This window comes from Salmo salar, chromosome ssa29 (genome assembly GCF_905237065.1).
Source record: "Salmo salar chromosome ssa29, Ssal_v3.1, whole genome shotgun sequence".
NCBI classification, from domain to species: domain Eukaryota; kingdom Metazoa; phylum Chordata; class Actinopteri; order Salmoniformes; family Salmonidae; genus Salmo; species Salmo salar.
Genome location: NC_059470.1, coordinates 32,174,654 through 32,198,831, shown reverse-complemented (window position 1 = coordinate 32,198,831; position 24,178 = coordinate 32,174,654). Strand labels below are relative to the sequence as shown.

The 24,178-nt window shown below is 43.4% G+C and overlaps 1 protein-coding gene across 3 annotated transcripts in view; it reads left to right on the top strand.

Annotated features, from left to right (window-relative positions):
* LOC106590611 (semaphorin-5A) overlaps positions 1–24,178 on the top strand; it is a 350,252-nt gene that overhangs the window by 60,927 nt on the left and 265,147 nt on the right. For all 3 annotated transcript variants that reach the window (XR_006762699.1, XM_045710702.1, XM_045710701.1), the window contains exon 2: positions 10,927–11,155. Coding sequence is in view for 2 of the 3 variants with exons in the window: in XM_045710702.1 (XP_045566658.1) it covers positions 10,990–11,155 (166 nt within the window). In the remaining variant the exon portion in view is untranslated. The remainder of the gene's footprint in view (positions 1–10,926; positions 11,156–24,178) is intronic.

Below are 24,178 nucleotides of genomic sequence, written 5' to 3'. Positions count from 1 at the left end.
CACACAGTGTTCTGTCTGACTGAGGAGAAATATTAACACACACAGTGTTCTGTCTGACTGAGGAGAAATATTAACACACACAGTGTTCTGTCTGACTGAGGAGAAATATTAACACACAGTGTTCTGTCTGACTGAGGAGAAATATTAACACACACAGTGTTCTGTCTGACTGAGGAGAAATATTAACACACACAGTGTTCTGTCTGACTGAGGATAAATATTAACACACACAGTGTTCTGTCTGACTGAGGAGAAATATTAATACACACACAGTGTTCTGTCTGACTGAGGAGAAATATTAACACACACAGTGTTCTGTCTGACTGAGGAGAAATATTGACACACAGTATTCTGTCTGACTGAGGAGAAATATTAACACACACAGTGTTCTGTCTGACTGAGGAGAAATATTAACACACACAGTGTTCTGTCTGACTGAGGAGAAATATTAACACACAGTATTCTGTCTGACTGAGGAGAAATATTAACACACAGTATTCTGTCTGACTGAGGAGAAATACCAGTTTGTGATAAGGAGCTGGAGGCGGTGAAATGCATTATGGGACAAACAGTAACTGTTTACACAATAACACCGAAACACACACCCTTACACACACACACACACACACACACACACCCTTACACTCTTACACACCCTTACACACACACACCCTTACACAGGCAGCAGGTAGGCTAGTGGTTAGAGCATTGGGCCAGTATCCGAAAGTTTGCTAGATAGATTCCCTGAGCTGACAAGGTAAAAATCGGTTGTTCTGCCCCAAGAACAAGACAGTTAACCCACTGTTCCTAGTCCGTCATTGTAAATAAGAATTTGTTCTTAACTGACTTACCTAGTTAAATAAAGGTTAAATATAAAATAAAAATACACAACCTTACACACTAGGGCTGGGCGATATGGTCTAAAAGTAATATCATGATTTTTTCAGAAATAAAACAAGACATAATTGAATAAGTGTTTTTCTTTATTAAAATGAAGACATCAACAATCCCACTAGGCCTAAATGTGCAAACTAACAAATGAACCACACCACTTGCCAGGCTGTCATCATTGTGGCACCCACTCTGGCACCCCAATGGTGGAACAAGCTCCCTCACGACGCCAGGACAGCGGAGTCAATCACCACCTTCCGGAGACACCTGAAACCCCACCTCTTTAAGGAATACCTAGGATAGGATAAAGTAGTCCTTCTAACCCCCCCCCTTAAAATATTTAGATGCACTATTTTAAAGTGGTTGTTCCACTGGATATCATAAGGTGAATGCACCATTTTGTAAGTCGCTCTGGATAAGAGCGTCTGCTAAATGACTTAAATGTAATGTAAATGTAATTGTGCGTACGCTTTTTAAATAAGAATGAAAACATGCCTCATGTACCCCTGAAAATGTGCAAAATAACAAAACGATTACTAAATTGCTGTCAAACAAAACAATGTTATTTTACTTTGCTCCAGTAGGTTTCTGGAGAGTAAGACAAGCCTATCTATCGACTCTGGCTTGAGGCATGCCCTGTGGCATGTTACAATGTTTCCACCTGTGCTGAAGACCCTCTAGGAAGGAGCACTTGTAGCAGGAATGCATAAGTACTTCTTTGCAAGATTGCTCAGTCTTGGGAAGTTGGCTTCATGGAGCTTCCACCCCTCAAGTGGTGTCTCGGGTCATATCAAATTAAATCGAAATATATTGCCCAGCCCTCTTACACACAACTACATATACACCCTTACACACCCTCACATACACACCATTACACAACCTTATACACACACACACCCTTACACACCGTTACACACCCTTACACACACACACACACCCTTACACACCATTACACACCCTTACACACCATTACACACCCTTACACACCCTTACACACCCTTACACACCATTACACACCCTTACACACACACCCTTGCCCACCAATGCACACCATTACACACCCTTACACACACACCCTTACAACCCATTACACAACCTTACACACACCCACACCCTTACACACCCTTTCACACCCTTTCACACCCTTACACAACCTTACACACATCCGTGGACACCATAACACACCCTTACACACACACCCTTACAACCCATTACACAACCTTACACACCCTTACACACATACCCTTACACGCCAAATACACACCCTTACACATACACTCTTACACAACCTTACACACCATTACACACCCTTACACACACACCCTTACACACTCCTACACACCATTACACACCCTTACACACACTTATACACCCTGACATTCCCTTACAGACCCTTACACACACCCTTATACACCATTACACACCCTTACACACACATGCCACCTGGATAAAGAATGCTGGGATATATGTTTGCACATCCCTGAATACCTGTGTGTGTGTTTTCAGGTGTGTAAATAAGTATGTGTGTATTTTCAGGTGCGTAAATAAGTGTGTGTGTGTTTTCAGGTGTGTAAATAAGTGGGTTTGTGTTTTCAGGTATATAAATAAATGTGTATGTGTGTGTGTTTTTTTTCAGGTGTGTAAAACGTGTGTGTGTGTTTGCAGGTGTGTAAATAATTGTGTGTGTGTTTTCAGGTGTGTACATTTTACATTTTTGTCATTTAGCAGACGCTCTTATCCAGAGCGACTCACAGTAGTGAATGCATACATTTCAATTCATATTATTATTATATTTTTTACCTGCGTACTGGTCCCCCATGGGAATCGAACCCACAACCCTGGCATTGCAAACACCATTGCAAACACCATGCTCTACCAACTGAGCCACAGTTGAAGTTTACATACACCTTAGCCAAATACATTTAACTCCGTTTATCACAATTCCTGACATTTAATCCAAGTAAAATATCCCTGTTTTAGGTCAGTTGAGATCACCACTTTATTTTAAGAATGTGAAATGTCAGAAAAATAGCAGAGAGAATGATTTATTTCAGCTTTTATTTCTTTCATCACATTCCCAGTGGGTCAGAAGTTTACATACACTCAATTAGTATTTGGTAGCATGGCCTTTAAATTGTTTAACTTGGGTCAAACGTTTCAGGTAGCGTTCCGCAAGCTTCCCACAATAAGTTGGGTGAATTTTGGCCAATTCCTCCTGACAGAGCTGGTGTAACTGAGTCAGGTTTGTAGGCCTCCTTGCTCACACACGCTATTTCAGTTCTGCTCACATATTTTCTATAGGATTTCTAATACCTTGACTTTGTTGTCAGTAAGCCATTTTTACACAACTTTCGAAGTGTGCTTGGGGTCATTGTCCATTTGGAAGACCCATTTGCGACCAAGCTTTAACTTCCTGACTGATGTCTTGAGATGTTGCTTCAATATATCCACATAATTTTCCTCCCTCATGATGCCATTTATTTTGTGAAGTGCACCAGTCCCTCCTGCAGCAAAGCACCCCCACAACATGAGGCTGCCACCCCCGTGCTTCACGGTTGGGATGGTGTTCTTTGGCTTGCAAGCCTCCCCCTTTTTCCTCCAAACAGACCAGAGGACATTTCTACAAAAAGTACGATCTTGTCCCCATGTGCAGTTGCAAATCGTAGTCTGGCTTTTTTACGGCCGTTTTGGAGCAGTGGCTTCTTCCTTGCTGAGCGGCCTTTCAGGTTATGTCAATTTTGGACTCGTTTTACTGTGGATATAGATACTTTTGTTCCTGTTTCCTCCAGCATCTTCACAAGGTCCTTTGCTGTTGTTCTGGGATTGATTTGCACTTTTCGCACCAAAGTACGTTCATCTCTAGGAGACAGAACGCGTCTCCTTCCTGAGCGGTTTGACGGCTACGTGGTCCCATGGTGATTATACTTGCGTACTATTGTTTGTACAGATGAACGTGGTACCTTCAGGCATTTGGAAATTGCTCCCAAGGATGAACCAGACTTGTGGAGGTCTACAGTTTTTTTTTAGGTCTTGGCTTTTGATGTTCCCATGATGTCAAGCAAGGAGGCACTGAGTTTGATGGTAGGCCTTGAAATAGATCCATAGGTACACCTCCAATTGACTCAAATGATGTCAATTAGCCTATCAGAAGCTTCTAAAGCCATGACATCATTTTCTTGAATTTTCCAAGCTGTTTAAAGGCACAGTCAACTCAGTGTACGTAATCTTCTGACCCACTGGAATTGTGATACAGTGAATTATAAATGAAATAATCTGTATGTAAAAAATTGTTGGAAAAATTACTTGTGTCATGCATAAAGTAGAAGTAACCGACTTGCCAAAACTATAGATAGTTAACAAGAAATGTCCAACCTAAGTGTATGTAAACTTCCAACTTCAACTGTAAGTGTTTGTGTGTTTTCAGGTGTTTAAACAAATGTGTTTGTGTGTTTTCAGGTGTGTAAATTAGTGTGTGTGTGTGTTTTCAGGTGTGTAAATAAGGTTGTTTATTGTTGTGTCTTTGGCACCATGAAAGGTGAAGACTGTTATTTTATCAAATAAGTTCTCTGTAATTATTATTACGTGATTAAACTAATCATGTACATTTAATTAACTTGGAAGTCGGGGCACCATGAAAAATCTTCAGATTACAAAGTAATATAACTCCATAACTCTATAACTCTAATATAACTCTTCAGATATTTTAGTGTCTGATCAATTTGTCTTCTATTAATTAATTATTCTTTACCTCACGTCAGTCTCATTCCAAACGACGTAAATTGTTGGTTATCTGCACGAACCCAGCCTTTACTATGAATCATCAATACACCAATTGGCTTAATCATTTATTTACTAACTAACTAAATAATCACAGAGATGCATAAACAAACAAACAGTAGATTTTGGTTACTAACAATGATAGGGAAGATCCCCTAGTGGGCTAAATCGATATGACGCCTTGGTGGACAACGGGAAGTGGGTGTGGACTGAGAAAGAGCGGGAAAGACAAGTGGGATCACAACACACAGTTGATAATTATGTTCATTGAATCAAATCAAATCAAATGTTTTTATATAGCCCTTCTTACATCAGCTGATATCTCAAAGTGCTGTACAGAAACCCAGCCTAAAAACCCCAAACAGCAAGGAATGCAGGTGTAGAAGCACCTGCATTGAAATGCTAATCCTTTGCAAATGAACGCTCACTCATTCGGGAATAATTGCAATCAACATATGTTTACGCCCATATGTTATGTGATCTTCTCTGTTGGAATCGTCAGTCCGTCTGCTGGAGAGTCAGTTCATCAGAGAGTGGTTATAGGTCTATCAGCGGCTCTAATAGTGTCTGTTGTAATGGATATGTCAGGCGTCCATTGTTCATAGAACAGATGTTTCGACGGTTGTCGGTATTCACATCCCAGGTTTACATAATTTCTAGCTGCAGTCTAGTAATTACTATCTAAGATTTGCTCTTATTCTGTAGGGATCGATAGTCTCAGAGTTGAGCCATTTCCAGCCTTGTAGCCAATGCTCCACGTGGTATGGTTTTCTAGTCTTGGTACTCAAACCTGTACCACCTCAGCTTACACCGAGGTATGTGTGGTCTGAAGAGGATTTCCCCAGGAGGGGTTTTTATTCGTAACAATAGAAAAGGGCGGTTCCATTATGCCAGATCATGTCTGTGCTCACGGGGGCGTGGCCGCTGACTAGTTAAACTTTACAGGGATTACAATTCTCTCAAAATTAAAGGTTAACATCACATTACATCATTTCACAAATAGTTTCATCTTTACTCATTCATTTTATACAAGAATTAGATGCACCATAATTGAGAAATGTACACATTCAGAGATATACTAGTTATGTGTGTTTCCTGTCCTTCGTGAGGTCACCAAATGAAACACACTCAACTGTGTAAATACGTGTGTTTGTGTTTTCAGGTGTGTAAATACGTGTGTGTGATCCCTGTTCCACACCACGTACCACGGTTTAAGATATGGCACTAAAACAAACACCTTTCTAATCTGACTGTGATCATAATCCATCTGAAATGGATCAACATTTATTGAGACCCTCTCCTCATAACAGAATCCTGTTGGAGAGAAAAACTGTAATACATACCGCTGACTCAGTGGCTTTGGTGCTGATAGTTTATTTAACAGACACACTGGTCGGGTCCAAAAACCCACACTTGCCTTCTAAATAGTAGGCTTTTTGGGTATGTGGAAATTGAACTTTTTACAGAATACCATGGGAAATTTTGAAAATTGAGTACGCTTTAATTAAATGCCAGAATGGCATACTTATTTCAGCTTTTCATCAAGTAGAATTTTCTGCACACTACTGAGGAATAGAATGGTCTTTTCACACTCACGTGTTTGACAACAGCTGATAACCAGAATAGAAAATTGAACCAATGGCGGGAAACATGCGTGATTATGCGTTAGATGACACCATTTCAGTTTGGATGAGTACTAGGTTAATATTTGTTGCTTACTACATACGTTTTTACTAAACAGTACGTACTAAATAGTATGTAGTATGATTAGTACACAGGATGTAGTTTTAGGAAGTAGCAGGAGGAGGCAAGACAGGACTACAAATCCCTGCATGCTACTGCACATCAGCCACTGACTCACACTTCACACCTGAAACACAGTTCATATCGTTACTGACAGACAACTGACCAAAGGACAGTCAAAGCACACACACACAAACACACACACACACACACACACACACACACACACACACACACACACACACACACACACACACACACACACACACTCTCAAACGCTCACACATTTCAGTCTTCTCTTGTTAGTTTTCCTCTAAACTTAGATTTTAAAGTAAAGTCTGGAGTTGTTTTACTGTGTGTGTGTGTACACATGTCTGGTGTGGAGATAGGCAGCATCTATCAACACAGTGAAGTGACCCCTCATCTTACACCCTGCTGTCTATTTACACAGATGGACCATTACTGTGTGTGTGTGTGTGTGTGTGTGTGTGTGTGTGTGTGTGTGTGTGTGTGTGTGTGTGTGTGTGTGTGTGTGTGTGTGTGTGTGTGTGTGTGTGTTGACCACAAAGCCAAAGTACATTTTAGAAGCTATTCATTAACGGTATAATATATCTGTTATAGATTCTAATTCAGACATGATCAATATGGCGTTAACAATATGATTACAGCACACAAGACACCCAGATCTGAATTCTTATCGGTCTCACAAAGACCTCCCACGCTGCAGAATAGTGTATATGTGTTTCCATGTGTTTGTTGTTCACCCTGCATTAAATTGTGACATTCAATGACCTTCAGTCCCATAACATTTACCTTGTCAAAACGTGCATATTTAAAAATGAAGAATGATTTATCTGCACGGCGTATTGTTTTTGCCTCTGAGAGTTGACAACAGCATTCATCTCCATCATTAGATTTCCATAACCTTCGGTAGCTGTCTGCGTATTGCAATTGAGATAAATAGTATATTAATCCCAATACAGTCATTTTGTCTGGCTGTTGGAACGTGGGGTGAAACCCTTGCCTGGCTACCCATAATCCTTACTCAGGCCAAACGCTAGGACACACCCACAGACATTAGTTTCTTCTCCACGTTGAGTCTGGATCTCCCGACCCTTCAACAAATGTGAACATATTCGTGGCGCTCTGATTGGTCCAGAAACGCTTGTGTTGTGCCAGGGACAGAACACACGTCGGTAAAGCGACGGTTTGAAAATTTGCCGTTGGCTTTGATACACTGATTGGTTAGAGATGATCCAATCGCTGATGACTTTATTTTGTACCATGCCCCTCGTGCGAATAATGTTTTTTTTTTACTGTGAGTAATCAGGTTAGTTAAGAATTATAAATACAGAACTCCTTTATGCAATCGCGGTGTCAGATTTTAAAATAGCTTTTCAGCGAAAGCACATTTTGCAATATTCTGAGTACATAGCTCGGCCATCACGGCTAGCTATTTTGACACCCACCAAGTTTGGGACAACCTAAACTCAGAATAACTATTAGAAAAATTGGATTACCTTTGCTGTTCTTCGTCAAAATGCACTCCCATGACTTCTACTTCAACAACAAATGGTTCCAAATAATCCGTAGTTATATTCAAATAGCTCCATTTTGTTCGTGCGTTCAGGTCACTATCCGAAGGGTGACGCGCGAGCGCATTTCGTGACAAAAAAAATGCAAAATATTCCATTACCGTACTTAGAAGAATGTCAAACGCTGTTTAAAATCAATTTTTATGCTATTTTTCTCGTAAAATAGCGCTAATATTCCAAACGGGCAACGTTGTATTCATTCAAAGGCTGAAAGAAAAAAATGGAGTAGTCTCATGAACGCGCATCTCAGTCTCACTGTCCCCAGGCTGACCACTCACAAACAGAGCTGCTGTACTTTGCCCAGAGACAGCAGACACCCCATTCCACTTTCTGGCAGCTTTAGAGAGCCAATGGAAGCCTTAGAAAATGTCACGTTACAGCACAGATGCTGTATTTTCGATAGAGATGCAACAGAAGGACAACAAATTGTCAGACAGGGCACTTCCTGTATGGAATCTTCTCAGGTTTTGGCCTGCCATATGAGTTATGTTATACTCACAGACACCATTCAAACAGTTTTAGAAACTTTAGAGTGTTTTCTATCCAAATCCACTAATTATATGCATATTCTCGTTTCTGGGCAAGAGTAGTAACCAGTTTAAATCGGGTACGTTTTTTATCCGGCCATGCAAATACTGCCCCCTAGCCCAGACAGGTTAAACCCTAGTATTTAAGTTCTGAAGTGTAAATACATGACATACTATGTGGTCTCTAATGCAGTGGTACTTGAGAACTATTAGATGTTGCCATTGAAAAACAGTGTATGAGTAATGGTTGTGTATTTGTGACAGAGGTAAAGAAGGAGTTTACCCAATTACCCTTGATAGATATGATTTAGACTGGGTTGTATTACTGTAACAGTGTAAGGACTGAGTTGTATTATTACTGTAACAGTGTAAGGACTGAGTTGTATTATTACTGTAACAGTGTAAGGACTGAGTTGTATTATTACTGTAACAGTGTAAGGACTGTGTGTGCGCCCAGGACACCTAACAGATAACATCAGACATGTCTCCACCTATCAGATAGCATCAGACATGACTCCACCTATCAGATAGCATCAGACATGTCTCCACCTATCAGATAGCATCAGACATGTCTCCACCTATCAGATAGCATCAACACTCCGTCAGTCCAGGACATCTGGCATGGAATCTTGCAGTCATTCAATGTAATGTCTATGACTTAACGGTGGTGTGTTGGTGTGTGCGCCGACATTATGAAAACAGGCAGAACCTTGAGATAATTGGCTGCAGGTTTGCTGCTCTCTTTGACTCTTTATGAGAAGTGACATTCAGATTGTCTGAAAATGAGAAAACATCACCCTAGAAAAATGCTGTAATGGGTAAATATTATTAAAGTATAAATTGCCTGAAGGTTTCTGCTATAATAGGTAACCTTCCTTTAGAGAAATGACATGTAGACTGTCAGATACTGTAGAATAGGCTGTCAAAAGGGTAGGAAAACTTAACTAAAGAAAACGTACATTTGGACAGTTATAGTATATAGAGATGAGGAAATATTCCCGCTAAAGGACAGACAAGCTAAAAGCCATGTGTATATACTTTCTATAGAGTAGGGGAGGAAAGAATAGCTAAAGATGGAATGGTCTTGACTGGCAGTGTTTGACAGGTGCTTTACATTAGAAAGTCACTAGTGCATTCCACCGTTAAACTTTCTTTCAAAAGAGACTCTATGTGATGCGAAGGCCGTAGAGTTTGAATAGACGTCTAAACAGATCAATTTGGAGCAGAATGTGAATGTGCTTTTATGGGCTCCATGTTTAAAGGGGCGCCGTGATGTAACGTGGGTCATATAAAGGGGACCAAGGTGCAGCGTGTATAGTGCTCATATTTACTTTTAATGAATATACTTTAACAAAACAACAAAACGACCGAAAACAGATCCGTCAGGTGACCTACACTAAACAGAAAACAACTACCCACAAAACCCAGGAAGAAAAACCCCTACTTAAATATGATCTCCAATCAGAGGTAACGAGGATCAGCTGCCTCCAATTAGAGATCAACCCAAACAATCCCAACTAAAAACTAGAACTAAAACATAGAAATAGAAAACATAGAAAACCCATAACACCCCCTGTCACGCCCTGACCCACTCTACTATAGAAAATGACATCTTACTAGGGTCAGGACGTGACACATGAGGAGTAGTGCCCCCACACACACATATATACACTACATTACCGAAAGTATTTGGACACCTGCTTGTTGAACATCTCATTCCAAAATCATGGGTATTAATATGGAGTTGGTCCCCCCATTGCTGCTATAACAGTGCTAGAGCCGTGACTACAGACCTGGGTTTGACGAACCGACTTGTTGGAAAGGTGGCATCCTATGACGGTGCCATGTTGAAAGCCACTTAGCTCTTCCGTAAGGCCATTCTACTGACAATGTCTGTCTATGGAGATTGCATGGCTGTGTGCTCGATGTAATACACTTGTCAGTAACTGCTGTGGCTGAAATAGCCAAATCCACTAATTTGAAGGGGTGTCCATATACATGTAGTGTACATGCTGACCCTGGTTTGTTTCATGTGTTAGGCCGGAGTCAGAGGTTACAGGTCAGGGGTCATCAGTTTGTGAGGACGAGCTGCCTCAACTCAGCATGAGTCTGACACTAGAAACCTCTGTCATTGGCTCCCTCTCTCCTCTTTCCTTTCTCGCTCTATCTTCACTTTGTCTAACGTTCCCCTGCTCTCTTTGTGTTTCTTCCTCACTCTCTCATGTTTTATCAAGAGCTCCAGTTCTTCCCAACTGTAAATCACTGCTCCATCTTTCTCTCTGCCTCATGCAAACTAAAGGAAATGACGTTGCCCTCTCTCTCTCTCTCTCTCTCTCTCTCTCTCTCTCTCTCTCTCTCTCTCTCTCTCTCTCTCTCTCTCTCTCTCTCTCTAGGCGTGTCTCTCCGATGCGATTGGCTCACGGCCCAACAGGAAGTGAGCGACACCCCACCTCCCCATGGCTCCGCCTTCGGCGGGTCGCTCCTCCCTTACCCAGCATGTTGTGCTGCTTCTGCAGTGCATTCTAGTCCTGCAGGCTGGGGGCGTGGTCTGCAGGAAAGGGCCGGTGCTGCTGTCTGAGTCACCCTGTCACCGGGCTGAACACCCCCTTATCTCACACACAGGTAGGTCACAGACACACACATTCATGCCCTCTCCACACAGTTGTGTTTCTGCCCTTTGCAGTCATCCGTTTTGGAAATTCCTGTAATCAAATCAAATTTTTCACATTTCCTGCATTAAAAAATATTGTATGGAGCAGTTTAGCTATAAATAATACTGTAAAACTTCACCAGGCGACCACCAGTAACATAACAGCCAAATGCCACTGCACCCATTCCATCCCAGCAGAGATTGATTCAGCTAATCATACAGCTCTCTGTCTAGGGTGTAATTGAGCGAAAGGACAAGGTCACCATACACACACACACACACACACACACACACACACACACACACACACACACACACACACACACACACACACACACACACACACACACACACACACACACACACACACACACACACACACACACACACCTACCCACTGCACTTCTCCTGTTAGCTCATGGGTAGTTGGACTACCTCTCGGCACTCAGAGTCTATTGAGCGTGATGACGCTGACTAACAGTCTGGCTAATCTGATCTAGCGTCCTCTGTGTGTCTCTGTGCTGGTTGACCTCAGGCGACCATGCTAGAGCCCAACCATGGGGTATCAGGAAAGCTGTTCTAGCACTGACATTTTAACTACAGTCTATTTAATTGTGCGTGCGTGTAATTACCTAATATTCCAGTACGGTTCATTAACTCAGTGCCTGCTTCAGTGGTGTTAATAATGTAGTGGTATTAATAAAGCATGGAGACATTTTGGTTACTTATCAGACATGCTGTATCACAACCGGCCGTGATTGGGAGTCCCATAGGGCGGCACACAATTGCCCCAACGTTGTCTGGGTTAGGGTTTGGCGGGGGTAGGCCGTCATCATAAATAAGAATTTGTTCTTAACTGAATTGCCTAGTTAAATAAAGGTGAAATAAATAAAATAAAAATAATATTTTCTGAGTTTAGATACTGCCCAGTGATACTGCCCAATGATACTTGATACTGCCCAGTGATACTGCCCAACGTTTCTAGACACTGCCCAGTGATACTGCCCAATGATACTAGATACTGTCAAATGATGCTGCCCAAAGATACTGCCCAATGACACTAGACACTGCCCAGTGATACTGCCCAACGTTTCTAGACACTGCCCAATGATACTGCCCAATGATACTGTCCAATGATACTATGATACTGTCCAATGACCTTCTCTTCTACCTCATCCCCTCCTCTCCTCTACCTCGTCCCCTCTACCTCGTCCCCTCTTCTCCTCATCCCATCTATCTCATCCCCTCTTCTCTTCTTCTCAACACATCCCATTCTCCTCTACCTCGTCCCCACGTCTCCTCTACCTTGTCCCCACTTCTCCTCTTCCTGTACCCTCTTCTCCTCTACCTCATCCCCTCTACCTCGTCCCCACTTCTCCTCTACCCCGTCCCCTCTTCTCCTCTACCCCATCCCATCCCATCCTCTACCTCATCCCCTCTTCCCCCTCTCTATCTATGTTCAGCAAGCATTTATATATACACTGCTCAAAAAAATAAAGGGAACACTTAAACAACACAATGTAACTCCAAGTCAATCACACTTCTGTGAAATCAAACTGTCCACTTAGGAAGCAACACTGATTGACAATACATTTCACATGCTGTTGTGCAAATGGAATAGACAACAGGTGAAAATTATAGGCAATTAGCAAGACACCCCCAATAAAGGAGTGGTTCTGCAGGTGGGGACCACAGACCACTTCTCAGTTCCTATGCTTCCTGGCTGATGTTTTGGTCACTTTTGAATGCTGGCGGTGCTTTCACTCTAGTGATAGCATGAGACGGAGTCTACAACCCACACAAGTGGCTCAGGTAGTGCAGCTCATCCAGGATGGCACATCAATGCGAGCTGTGGCAAGAAGGTTTGCTGTGTCTATCAGCGTAGTGTCCAGAGCATGGAGGCGCTACCAGGAGACAGGCCAGTACATCAGGAGACGTGGAGGAGGCCGTAGGAGGGCAACAACCCAGCAGCAGGACCGCTACCTCCGCCTTTGTGCAAGGAGGAGCAGGAGAAGCACTGCCAGAGCCCTGCAAAATGACCTCCTGCAGGCCAGAAATGCGTATGTGTCTGCTCAAACGGTCAGAAACAGACTCCATGAGGGTGGTATGAGGGCCCGACGTCCACAGGTGGGGGTTGTGCTTACAGCTTAACACCGTGCAGGACGTTTGGCATTTGCCAGAGAACACCAGGATTGGCAAATTCGCCACTGGCACCCTGTGCTCTTCACAGATGAAAGCAGGTTCACACTGAGCACGTGTCAGACGTGACAGAGTCTGGAGACGCCGTGGAGAACGTTCTGCTGCCTGCAACATCCTCCAGCATGACCGGTTTGGCGGTGGGTCAGTCATGGTGTGGGGTAGCATTTCTTTGGGGGGCCGCACAGCCCTCCATGTGCTCGCCAGAGGTAGCCTGACTGCCATTAGGTACCGAGATGAGATCCTCAGACCCCTTGTGAGACCATATGCTGGTGCAGTTGGCCCTGGGTTCCTCCTAATGCAAGACAATGCTAGACCTCATGTGGCTGGAGTGTGTCAGCAGTTCCTGCAAGATGAAGGCATTGATGCTATGGACTGGCCCGCCCGTTCCCCAGACCTGAATCCAATTGAGCACATCTGGGACATCATGTCTCGCTCCATCCACCAATGCCACGTTGCACCACAGACTGTCCAGGAGTTGGCGGATGCTTTAGTCCAGGTCTGGGAGGAGATTCCTCAGGAGACCATCCGCCACCTCATCAGGAACATGCCCAGGCATTGTAGGGAGGTCATACAGGCACGTGGAGGCCACACATACTACTGAGCCTCATTTTGACTTGTTTTAAGAACATTACATCAAAGTTGAATCAGCCTGTAGTGTGGTTTTCCACTTTAATTTTGAGTGTGACTCCAAATCCAGACCTCCATGGGTTGATAAATTGGATTTCCATTGATTATTTTTGTGTGATTTTGTTGTCAGCACATTCAACTATGTAAAGAAAAAAGTATTTAATAAGATGATTTCTTTCATTCAGATCTAGGATGTGTTGTTTAAGTGTTCCCTTTATTATTTTGAGCAGTATATATTTAAAAAAATTATTTAACCTTTATTTAACCAGGTAGGCTAGTTGAGAACAAGTTCTCGTTTACAATTGTGACCTGGCCAAGATAAAGCAAAGCAGTTCGACAACATACAACAGCACAGAGTTACACATGGAGTAAAACAAACATACAGTCAATAATACAGTAGAAAAATAAGTCTATATACAATGTGAGCAAATGAGGTGAGATAAGGGAGGTAAAGGCAAAAAAGGCCATGGTGGCAAAGTAAATAAAATATAGCAAGTAAAACACTGGAATGGTAGATTTGTAGTAGAAGGAAGTGCAATGTAGAAATAAATAATGGGGTGCAAAGGAGCAAAATAACTAAAATAAATATATACAGTAGAGGAAGAGGTAGTTGTTTGGGCTAAATTATAGATGGGCTATGTACAGGTGCAGTGATCTGTGAGCTGCTCTGACAGCTGGTGCTTAAAGCTAGTGAGGGAGTTAAGTGTTTCCAGTTTCAGAGATTTTTGTAGTTCGTTCCAGTCATTGGCAGCAGAGAACTGGAAGGAGAGATATACCTGCTGGAGCGTGTGCTACAGGTGGGTGCTGCTATGGTGACCAGTGAGCGGAGATAAGGGGAGACTTTACCTAGCACGGTCTTGTAGATGACCTGTAGCCAGTGGGTTTGGCGATGATTATGAAGCGAAGGCCAGCCAACGAGAGCGTACAGGTCGCAGTGGTGGGTAGTATATGGGGATTTGGTGACAAAACGGATGGCACTGTGATAGACTGCATCCAGTTTGTTGAGTAGGGTATTGGAGGCTATTTTGTAAATGACATTGCCGAAATCGAGGATCGGTAGGATGGTCAGTTTTATGAGGGTATGTTTGGCAGCATGAGTGAAGGATGCTTTGTTGCGAAATAGGAAGCCAATTCTAGATTTAACTTTGGATTGGAGATGTTTGATGTGACTCTGGAAGGAGAGTTTACAGTCTAACCAGACACCTAGGTATTTGTTGTTGTCCACATATTCTAAGTCAGAACCGTCCAGAGTAGTGATGCTGGACAGGCGGGCAGGTGCAGGCAGCGATCGGTTGAAGAGCATGCATTTAGTTTTACTTGTATTTAGGAGCAGTTGGAGGCCACGGAAGGAGAGTTGTATGGCATTGAAGCTTGTCTGGAGGGTTGTTAACACAGTGTCCAAAGAAGGGCCAGAAGTATACAGAATGGTGTCGTCTGCGTAGAGGTGGATCAGAGACTCACCAGCAGCAAGAGCGACATCATTGATGTATACAGAGAAAAGAGTTGGCCCAAGAATTGAACCCTGTGGCACCCCCATAGAGACTGCCAGAGGTCCGGACAACAGGCCCTCTGATTTGACACACTGAACTCTATCAGAGAAGTAGTTGGTGAACCAGGCGATGCAATCATTTGAGAAACCAAGGCTATTGAGTCTGCCGATGAGGATGTGATGATTGACAGAGTCGAAAGCTTTGGCCAGGTCAATGAATACGGCAGCACAGTATGGTTTCTTATCGATGGCGGTTACGATATCGTTTAGGACCTTGAGCGTGGCTGAGGTGCACCCATGACCAGCTCTGAAACCAGATTGCATAGCGGAGAAGGTGCGGTGGGATTCGAAATGGTCGGTAATCTGTTTGTTGACTTGGCTTTCGAAGACCTTAGAAAGGCAGGGTAGGATGGATATAGGTCTGTAACAATTTGGGTCAAGAGTGTCTCCTCCTTTGAAGAGGGGGATGACAGCAGTTGCTTTACAATCTATGGGAATCTCAGACGACATGAAAGAGAGGTTGAACAGGCTAGTAATAGGGGTTGCAATAATTTCGGCAGATAATTTTAGAAAGAAAGGGTCCAGATTGTCTAGCCCGGCTGATTTGTAGGGGTCCAGATTTTGCCGCTCTTTCAGAACGTCAGCTGAATGGATTTGGGAGAAGGAGAAATAGGGAAGGCTTGGGCGAGTAGCTGTGGGGGGTGCAGTGCTGTTGACTGCAGTAGAGTAGCCAGGTGGAAAGCATGGCCAGCCGTAGAAAAATGCTTATTGAAATTCTCATTTATAGTGGGTTTATCGGTGGTGACAGAGTTTCCTATCCTCAGTGCAGTGGGCAGTTGGGAGGAGGTGTTCTTATTCTCCATGGACTTTACAATGTCCCAGAACATTTTTGAATTTGTGTTGCAGGAAGCAAATTTCTGCTTGAAAAAGCTAGCCTTGGCTTTTCTAACTGCCTATGTATATTGGTTTCTAACTTCCCTGAAAAGTTGCATATCACGGGGGCTGTTCGATGTTAATGCAGAACGCCACAGGATGTTTTTGTGTTGGTTAAGGGCAGTCAGGTCTGGGGAGAACCAAGGGCTATATCTGTTCCTGGTTCTACATTTCTTGAATGGGGCATGCTTATTTAAGATGGTGAGGAAAGCATTTTTTTTAAATAACCAGGCATCCTCTACTGACGGGATGAGGTCAATATCCTTCCAGGATACCAGGGCCAGGTCGATTAGAAAGGCTTTCTCGCTGAAATGTTTCAGGGAGCGTTTGACAGTGATGAGTGGAGGTCGTTTGACCGCTGACCCATTACGGATGCAGGCAATGAGGCAGTGATCGCTGAGATCTTGGTTGAAAACAGCAGAGGTGTATTTAGAGGGCAAGTTTGTTAGGACGATATCTATGAGGGTGCCAGTGTTTACGGCTTTGGGGTGGTACCTGGTAGGTTTATTGATAGTTTGTGTGAGATTGAGGGCATCAAGCTTAGATTGTAGGATGGCTGGGGTGTTAATTAAGCATGTCCCAGTTTAGGTCACCTAGTAGCACGAGCTCTGAAGATAGATGGGGGCAATCAGTTCACATATGGTGTCCAGAACACAGCTGGGGGCCGAGGGTAGTCTATAGCAGGCGGCAACGCTAAGAGGCTTGTTTTTAGAGAGATGGATTTTTAAAAGTAGAAGTTCAAATTGTTTGGGTACAGACCTGGATAGTAGGACAGAACTCTGCAGGCTATCTCTGCAGTAGATTGCAACACCGCCCCCTTTGACCGTTCTATCTTGTCTGAAAACGTTGTAATTAGGGATGAAGATTTCAGAGTTTTTGCTGGACTTCCTAAGCCAGGATTCAGACACGGCTAGGACATCCTGGTTGGCAGAGTGTGCTAAAGCAGTGAATAAAACAAACTTTAAAATATAGAAACGTCCCTTTTTCAGGACCCTGTCTTTCAAAGATAATTCGTAAAAATCTAAATAACTTCACAGATCTTTATTGTAAAGGGTTTAAACACTGTTTCCATGCTTGTTCGATGAAACAAACAATTAATGAACATGCACCTGTGGAACAGTCGTTAAGACACTAACAGCTTACAGACGGTAGTCAATTTTGGTCACAGTTATGAAATCTTATGACACTAAAGAGGCCTTTCTACTGACTCTGAAAAACACCAAAAGAAAGATGCCCAGGGACCCTGCTCATCTGCGTGAACGTGCCTTAGGCATGCTGAAAGGAGGCATGAGGACTGTAGATGTGGCTAGGGCATTCAATTGCAATTTCTGTACTGTGAGACGCCTAAGACAGCGCTACAGGGAGACAGGATGGACAGCTGATTGTCCTCGCAGCGGCAGACCACGTGTAACAACACCTGCACAGGATCGGTACATCCGAACATTACACTTGCGGGACAGGTACAGGATGGCAACAACAACTGCCAGAGTTACACCAGGAACGCACAATCCCTCCATCAGTGCTCAGACTGTCCGCAATAGGCTGAGAGAGGCTGGACTGAGGGCTTTTAGGCCTGTTGTAAGGCAGGTCCTCACCAGACATCTCCGCTAACAATGTTGCATATGGGCACAAACCCACCGTTGCTGGACCAGACAGGACTGGCAAAAAGTGCTCTTCAATGACGAGTCACGGTTTTGTCTCACCAGGGGTGATGGTGGGATTCGCGTTTATCATCGCAGGAATGAGCATTACATCGAGGCCTGTACTCTGGAGCGGGATCGATTTGGAGGTGAAGGGTCCGTCATGGTCTGGGGCGGTGTGTCACAGCATCATCGGACTGAGCTTGTTGTCATTTCAGGCAATCTCAACGCTATCTGTTACAGGGAAGACATCCTCCTCCCTCATGTGGTACCCTTCCTGCAGGCTCATGCTGACATGACCCTCCAGCATGACAATGCCACCAGCCATACTGCTCGTTCTGTGCGTGATTTCCTGCAAGACAGGAATGTCAGTGTTCTGCCATGGCCAGCGAAGAGCACGGATCTCAATCCCATTGAGCACGTCTGGGACCTGTTGGATCGGACGGGTGAGGGCTAGGGCCATTCCCCCCAAAAATGTCCTGGAACTTGCAGGTGCCTTGGCGGAAGAGTGGGGTAACATCTCACAGCAAGAACTGGCAAATCTGGTGCAGTCCATGAGGAGGAGATGCATTGCAGTACTTAACTTCTATGGGCTAGGTGGGACACTAGCGTCCCACCTGCGGGACACAGCCAGTGAAATATCAGGGCGGAAAATTCAAAAACAACAAAATGTCATAATTCAACTTTCTCAAAGATACAACTATTTTACACCATTTTAAAGATACACTTCTCGTTAATCTAACCACATTGTCCGATTTCAAAAAGGCTTTACAGCGAAAGCAAAACATTAGATTATGTTAGGAGAGTACATAGACAAAAATAATCACACAGCCATTTTCCAAGCAAGGACATGTGTCAATTAAACCCAAAACACAGCTAAATGAAGCACTAACCTTTGACGATCTTCATCAGATGACACTCCTAGGACATTATGTTACACAATACATGTATGTTTTGTTCGATAAAGTTCATATTTATATCCAAAAACAGCATTTTACATTGGCGTGTGATGTTCAAAAAATGTATTCCCACCAAAACGTCCGGTGAATGTGCACATCAATTTACAAAAATACTCATCATAAACGTTGACAAAATATATAACAATTATTTTAATAATTATTGATAGACTACCCCTGGATGCAACCGCTGTGTCAGATTTTAAAATAGCTTTACGGAGAAAGCACATTTTTCAATATTCTGAGTTCATAGCTCAGCCATCACGGTGAGCTATAGAGACACCCGCCAAGTTCGGGGCAACCTAAACTCAGAATTAGTATTAGAAATATTCTCTTACCTTTGCTGATCTTCGTCAGAATGAACTCCCAGGACTGCTACTTCCACAAGAAATGTTGTTTTTGTTCGAAATAATCCATATTTATGTACAAATACCTCCGTTTTGTTCGTGCGTACAGATCACTTATCCAAAGGTATAACGCGCGAGCGCGGAACGAGAGACGATAAGTCTAAATGTTCCATTACCGTACTTAGAAGCATGTCAAACGCTGTTTAAAATCAATCTTTATGGTATTTTTAACGTAAAATTGCGATAATATTCCAACCGGACAATAGCATATTCATTCAAGAAGAAAAAGAAGGAGGGGCGTGCTCACGGGACCGAGCATATCCAATCCCTTTGTTGCCAGGCAGACCACTCAGTAACTGAGCTCCTATTATGTGCCCAGTGACAGGAAAATGCTCAAACCACTTTCTGAAGGCTTTAGACAGCCAATGGAAGCCTTAGGAAGTGCAATGGCCCCCACAGACACTGTAGTTTCGATAGAGAATCAAAAGAAGAACTACAATTCTCAGACTTTCCACTTCCTGCTTGGAATTTTCGCAGGTTTCTGTCTGCCATATGAGTTCTGTTATACTCACAGACACAATTCAAACAGTTTTAGAAACTTCAGAGTGTTTTCTATCCAAAGCGACTAATAATATGCATATTCTAGTTTCTGGGCCAGAGTAGTAACCTGTTTAAATTGGGTACGTTTTTCATCCGGCCGTGAAAATACTGCCCCCTAGCCCAGACAGGTTAATGCAGCTGGTGGCCACACCAGATACTGACTGTTACTTTTGATTTTGATCCCCCCTTTGTTCAGGGACACATTATTCAATTTCTGTTAGTCACATGTCTGTGGAAATTCTTCAGTTTATGTCTCAGTTGTTGAATCTTGTTATGTTCATACAAATATTTACATATGTTAAGTTTTCTGAAAATAAATGCAGTTGACAGTGAGAGGACGTTTCTTTTTTTTCTGAGTTTTGTAACATTGGGCAGTATCACTTGGCAGTATCTAGTATCATTGGGCAGTATCTAATAACATTGGGTTGCTCAGAGCCTCTACGGTTCTGCTTGGCGTTGAAGCATCTGGTGCCTGTGGGTTGCTCAGAGCAGGGACTCTAACAAACATGAAAGACTTAACCCAAAAGGGTGGTGGTTTTCATTTTGCTCAGCCAAACTAACTGCTACTGTACAGCAACACTCCCTGGTGATATTTTTAAAGGCTGAATTATATACGTTGTCCCTTCCTTTGATTGCAGTTTTCTTTCTAAGAAAAGCATTTTATAGATGAGTAGGATTTGAAACCGGACAGCTCAAAACTGACGGACAGAATTTTGAACTTAGAACTAATTATAGAACTTCTGATACTGCAATGAACCTTAACAATCAAGTCAGACTTAACAGAAGTTAATCTTCCATCTGAGAAGACGTTCTAAGCACAGTTCATTCAGATTGTGGATGTTACAGTTAATCAGCAGCCCTAACCTAGAGACATATATGACTGACCGGCTCCATTCGGTCTTATGTACCAAATGTAAAATTGTGTTTTTTACATTGGATAAAAGTAGAGAAAATTGTATATCATACACTACAATGGGAAAGTAATTCTGCTTTGAAAGTTGATCGACTTTTGTTAAAATAGCCTTAGAATTTTCCCATTCAGCATCGTTCACACCCTCTTAAACTATAGCCCCGTCCGTAAACTCAGAGAGTTGTCAGATTGTCCGTTTGTAAGTTCAGAGAGTTTTTACCTTGAAATGAAAATGACTTTCTGAAACCTGAAACCTGTAATATCTGAAAAATGTAGCTAGCTAGACTATTTTACCTGTATACATGGATGTACGCTTCTCCCTCTACGTCACGGATGCCATGGTTACGCATAGTTTGAATAGGTGTTTCTCAATCTGCTTAGCTATCTTACTTGGCATGTCCAGCCCACTCATTATCTCAACCAATCATGGCTAGCGGGAAGGATGCTTATTTGTTCTGTGGATAAACCAACTAGGCTTATAATTTAACCATTTTATTTGTATTACAGATGGCATACAATGTTGTTATTAAGGCACATGAAAGTTAATATGTTCTAGAAGGCATTTCTGCCAAAAACATTTTGTTTAGGTTTAGGTTCAGATGGCTCTCCTGTGCGACATATGCCTAGTTTCCTGAAACAAGTCACATATTATCAAGTCTGTGGGACCCCTTTTCAATGTTTACTAAAATAAAAATTATACTATGAATTTTTTTCCCTCCTGAGACTCATTGACCTTGGCTCATTTTCTGTGAAGAACATGTAAAATAACACATTTCCATTTTGGGCACGCTGTGCACTCACTACACATTTATATTACATATGTGGTGTTCGGGTCCACTGGAAAAAGTGTGGGAAAGTGTGTGTATAGGTGAAAACAAGTAAAAATGAAACAAGAAGGTTTGTTGTGTGCCTTCACTCTGTCTTCCTCCTCCCTGGGCCTGCTGTTTCAACATAGCAACAAGAACCTGTCTTTCTCCCTGCCTGTCTGCCTGTCTCCCGCTTTTCTCGCACTCATAACCCTTTGTAGTGTGTGAAACTACACAATGTCTTGCGGGAACCTGCACAATGTTATTACAATACATTATTTCAATTCATTGTAAAAAATGCTGTATTTTTCCAAATTGGGAGAGGGACACAACATATTGCTTTGCATGTGTGGCTCCTTACCACAATCAGTTAGTATGGCAAAAATAATCTCTGCTCGGAGGGCCTTAGAAATAATTTTTGTAGAGAGAGAAACTTCTGTGGAAGGAGTGTCTTCCACTTTGGAAGATGAAGAATTTTCCGAATGTGAGGGTCATGTCTCTGTCAACTCAGAGTCTGACAGTAAGTTGGAAGAAGAGGATGAGATTGACCCTCAGCCAGCCCCAGGACCAGCCAGTCAGCAGCCAGCCCCAGGACCAGCCAGTCAGCAGCCAGCCCCAGGACCAGCCAGTCAGCAGCCAGCCCCAGGACCAGCCAGTCAGCAGCCAGCCCCAGGACCAGCCAGTCAGCAGCCAGCCCCAGGACCAGCCAGTCAGCTGCCAGCCCCAGGACCAGCCAGTCAGCAGCCAGCCCCAGGACCATCCCGTCAGCCGCCAGCCCCAGGACCAGCCAGTCAGCAGCCAGCCCCAGGACCAGCCAGTCAGCAGCCAGCCCCAGGACCATCCCATCAGCAACCAGCTTCTTGCCCAAGGAATGAGCCACCCTGCATGGCTACCAATGTTGTAAGGATGCAACCAAGGCCGACGCAGATGGCGGTTACTCATGTGCAGGACATAATCTTCTTTTGAACTGTTCATCCCAGACACCATCCAGAAAATCATTCTGGACTGCACTAATTTGGAGGGAAGGCGTGTTTTTGGAGAGAGATGGAAGGAGATGGACCAAACTCATTTACATGCATACTTTGGGGTTCTTATCCTTGCTGGTGTTTTCAGATCCAATGGGGAATCCACAGAATCCCTGTGGGATGCAGAAACTGGTAGAGAACTTCTCAGTGCAACAATGTCTCTGGAAAACTTCCACATTATTTCCAGGAATATCCGCTTAGATAGCTGAGATACAAGACCAGCTTGGCGACAGAGAGACAAAGCTAGCTGCAATCAGGTCAGTTTAGGACAAGTGGGTGGACCACCTTCACCTGTTTTACAACCCTGGGTAAAATGTTAGTGTTGATGAGCAGCTAATGCCATCTAGGGGACGCTGCCCCATCAGGCAGTACATACCGTCTGTACTCGCAAAATATAGAATATTTTGCTGCTTCATCATATGCCTGGAACTTGCAAGTGTTTACGGGGAAGCCAGATAGAGGAGCCTCTGAGAAGAACCAAGGGATGCAGGTTTTCCTGGACGTGACACAGGGACTTGGTGCCCACAACATCACATGCTATAACTTTTTTACTTCACACAAGCTGGGACAGGAACTCCTCAAGAGGAAGCTGACAATGGTAGGAACTGTACGAAAAAACAAATCAGAGCTCCCACCTCAGGTGTTGAATACACGGAACAGGTCTATCATTTCCTCTCAGTTTGTGTTCACGGCCGACACGTCCCTAGTGTCCTACGTGCCAAAGAAAGGCAGAAATGTGGTACTCATGAGTACGCTGCATAAGGATGGGAGAATCTGTGGCTGGGAACATCAAAAACCAGAACTCATAATGGATTACAATGCCTCAAAAGGAGGGGTGGACAATTTAGACAAGCTGGTGTCTGGCTACAGCTGCAAAAGAAGAACCCTACGCTGGTCACTTGTGTAATTCTTCAACATGTTGGACATCTCAGCGTACAACGTGTTTGTCATCTGGATGGCACTGAACCCAGATTGGAACAGAGGGAAGCTCTAGAGGAGACGGCTCTTACTCGAGGAGCTGGGCAAGACATTGGTAAGACCTCAAATCCAGAGAAGCCAATATATCCCAAGGACCCCAGCTTCTGCAGCCATCGTGAGGAGGATTCAGGAGGAGAATGCTGCTGCACCATGCGCCCGACCCACAGAACCAACAACTCCAATACCGGAAGTAAGTGTGAGTGATGTTGTTGCAGGTGTGTGTGTGTGTCTAACTCTCCTACCTTGGCCTGTTGTAACTATATATGTGAGTGAGTGAGATGTTAGTAAATTTCCCGAACTCAGTGTTTTCATCATTCTAGATTCCAGCCGGTAGCAACAAGAAGAAGCGCTGTGATGCGTGTGGACCCAACAAGGACAGGAAGACACAGTACACGTGCATCAAATGCAAGAAATACATTTGCAACACATACACACTGTCACGCCCTGACCTTAGAGAGTCTGTTTTATTCTCTATTTGGTTAGGT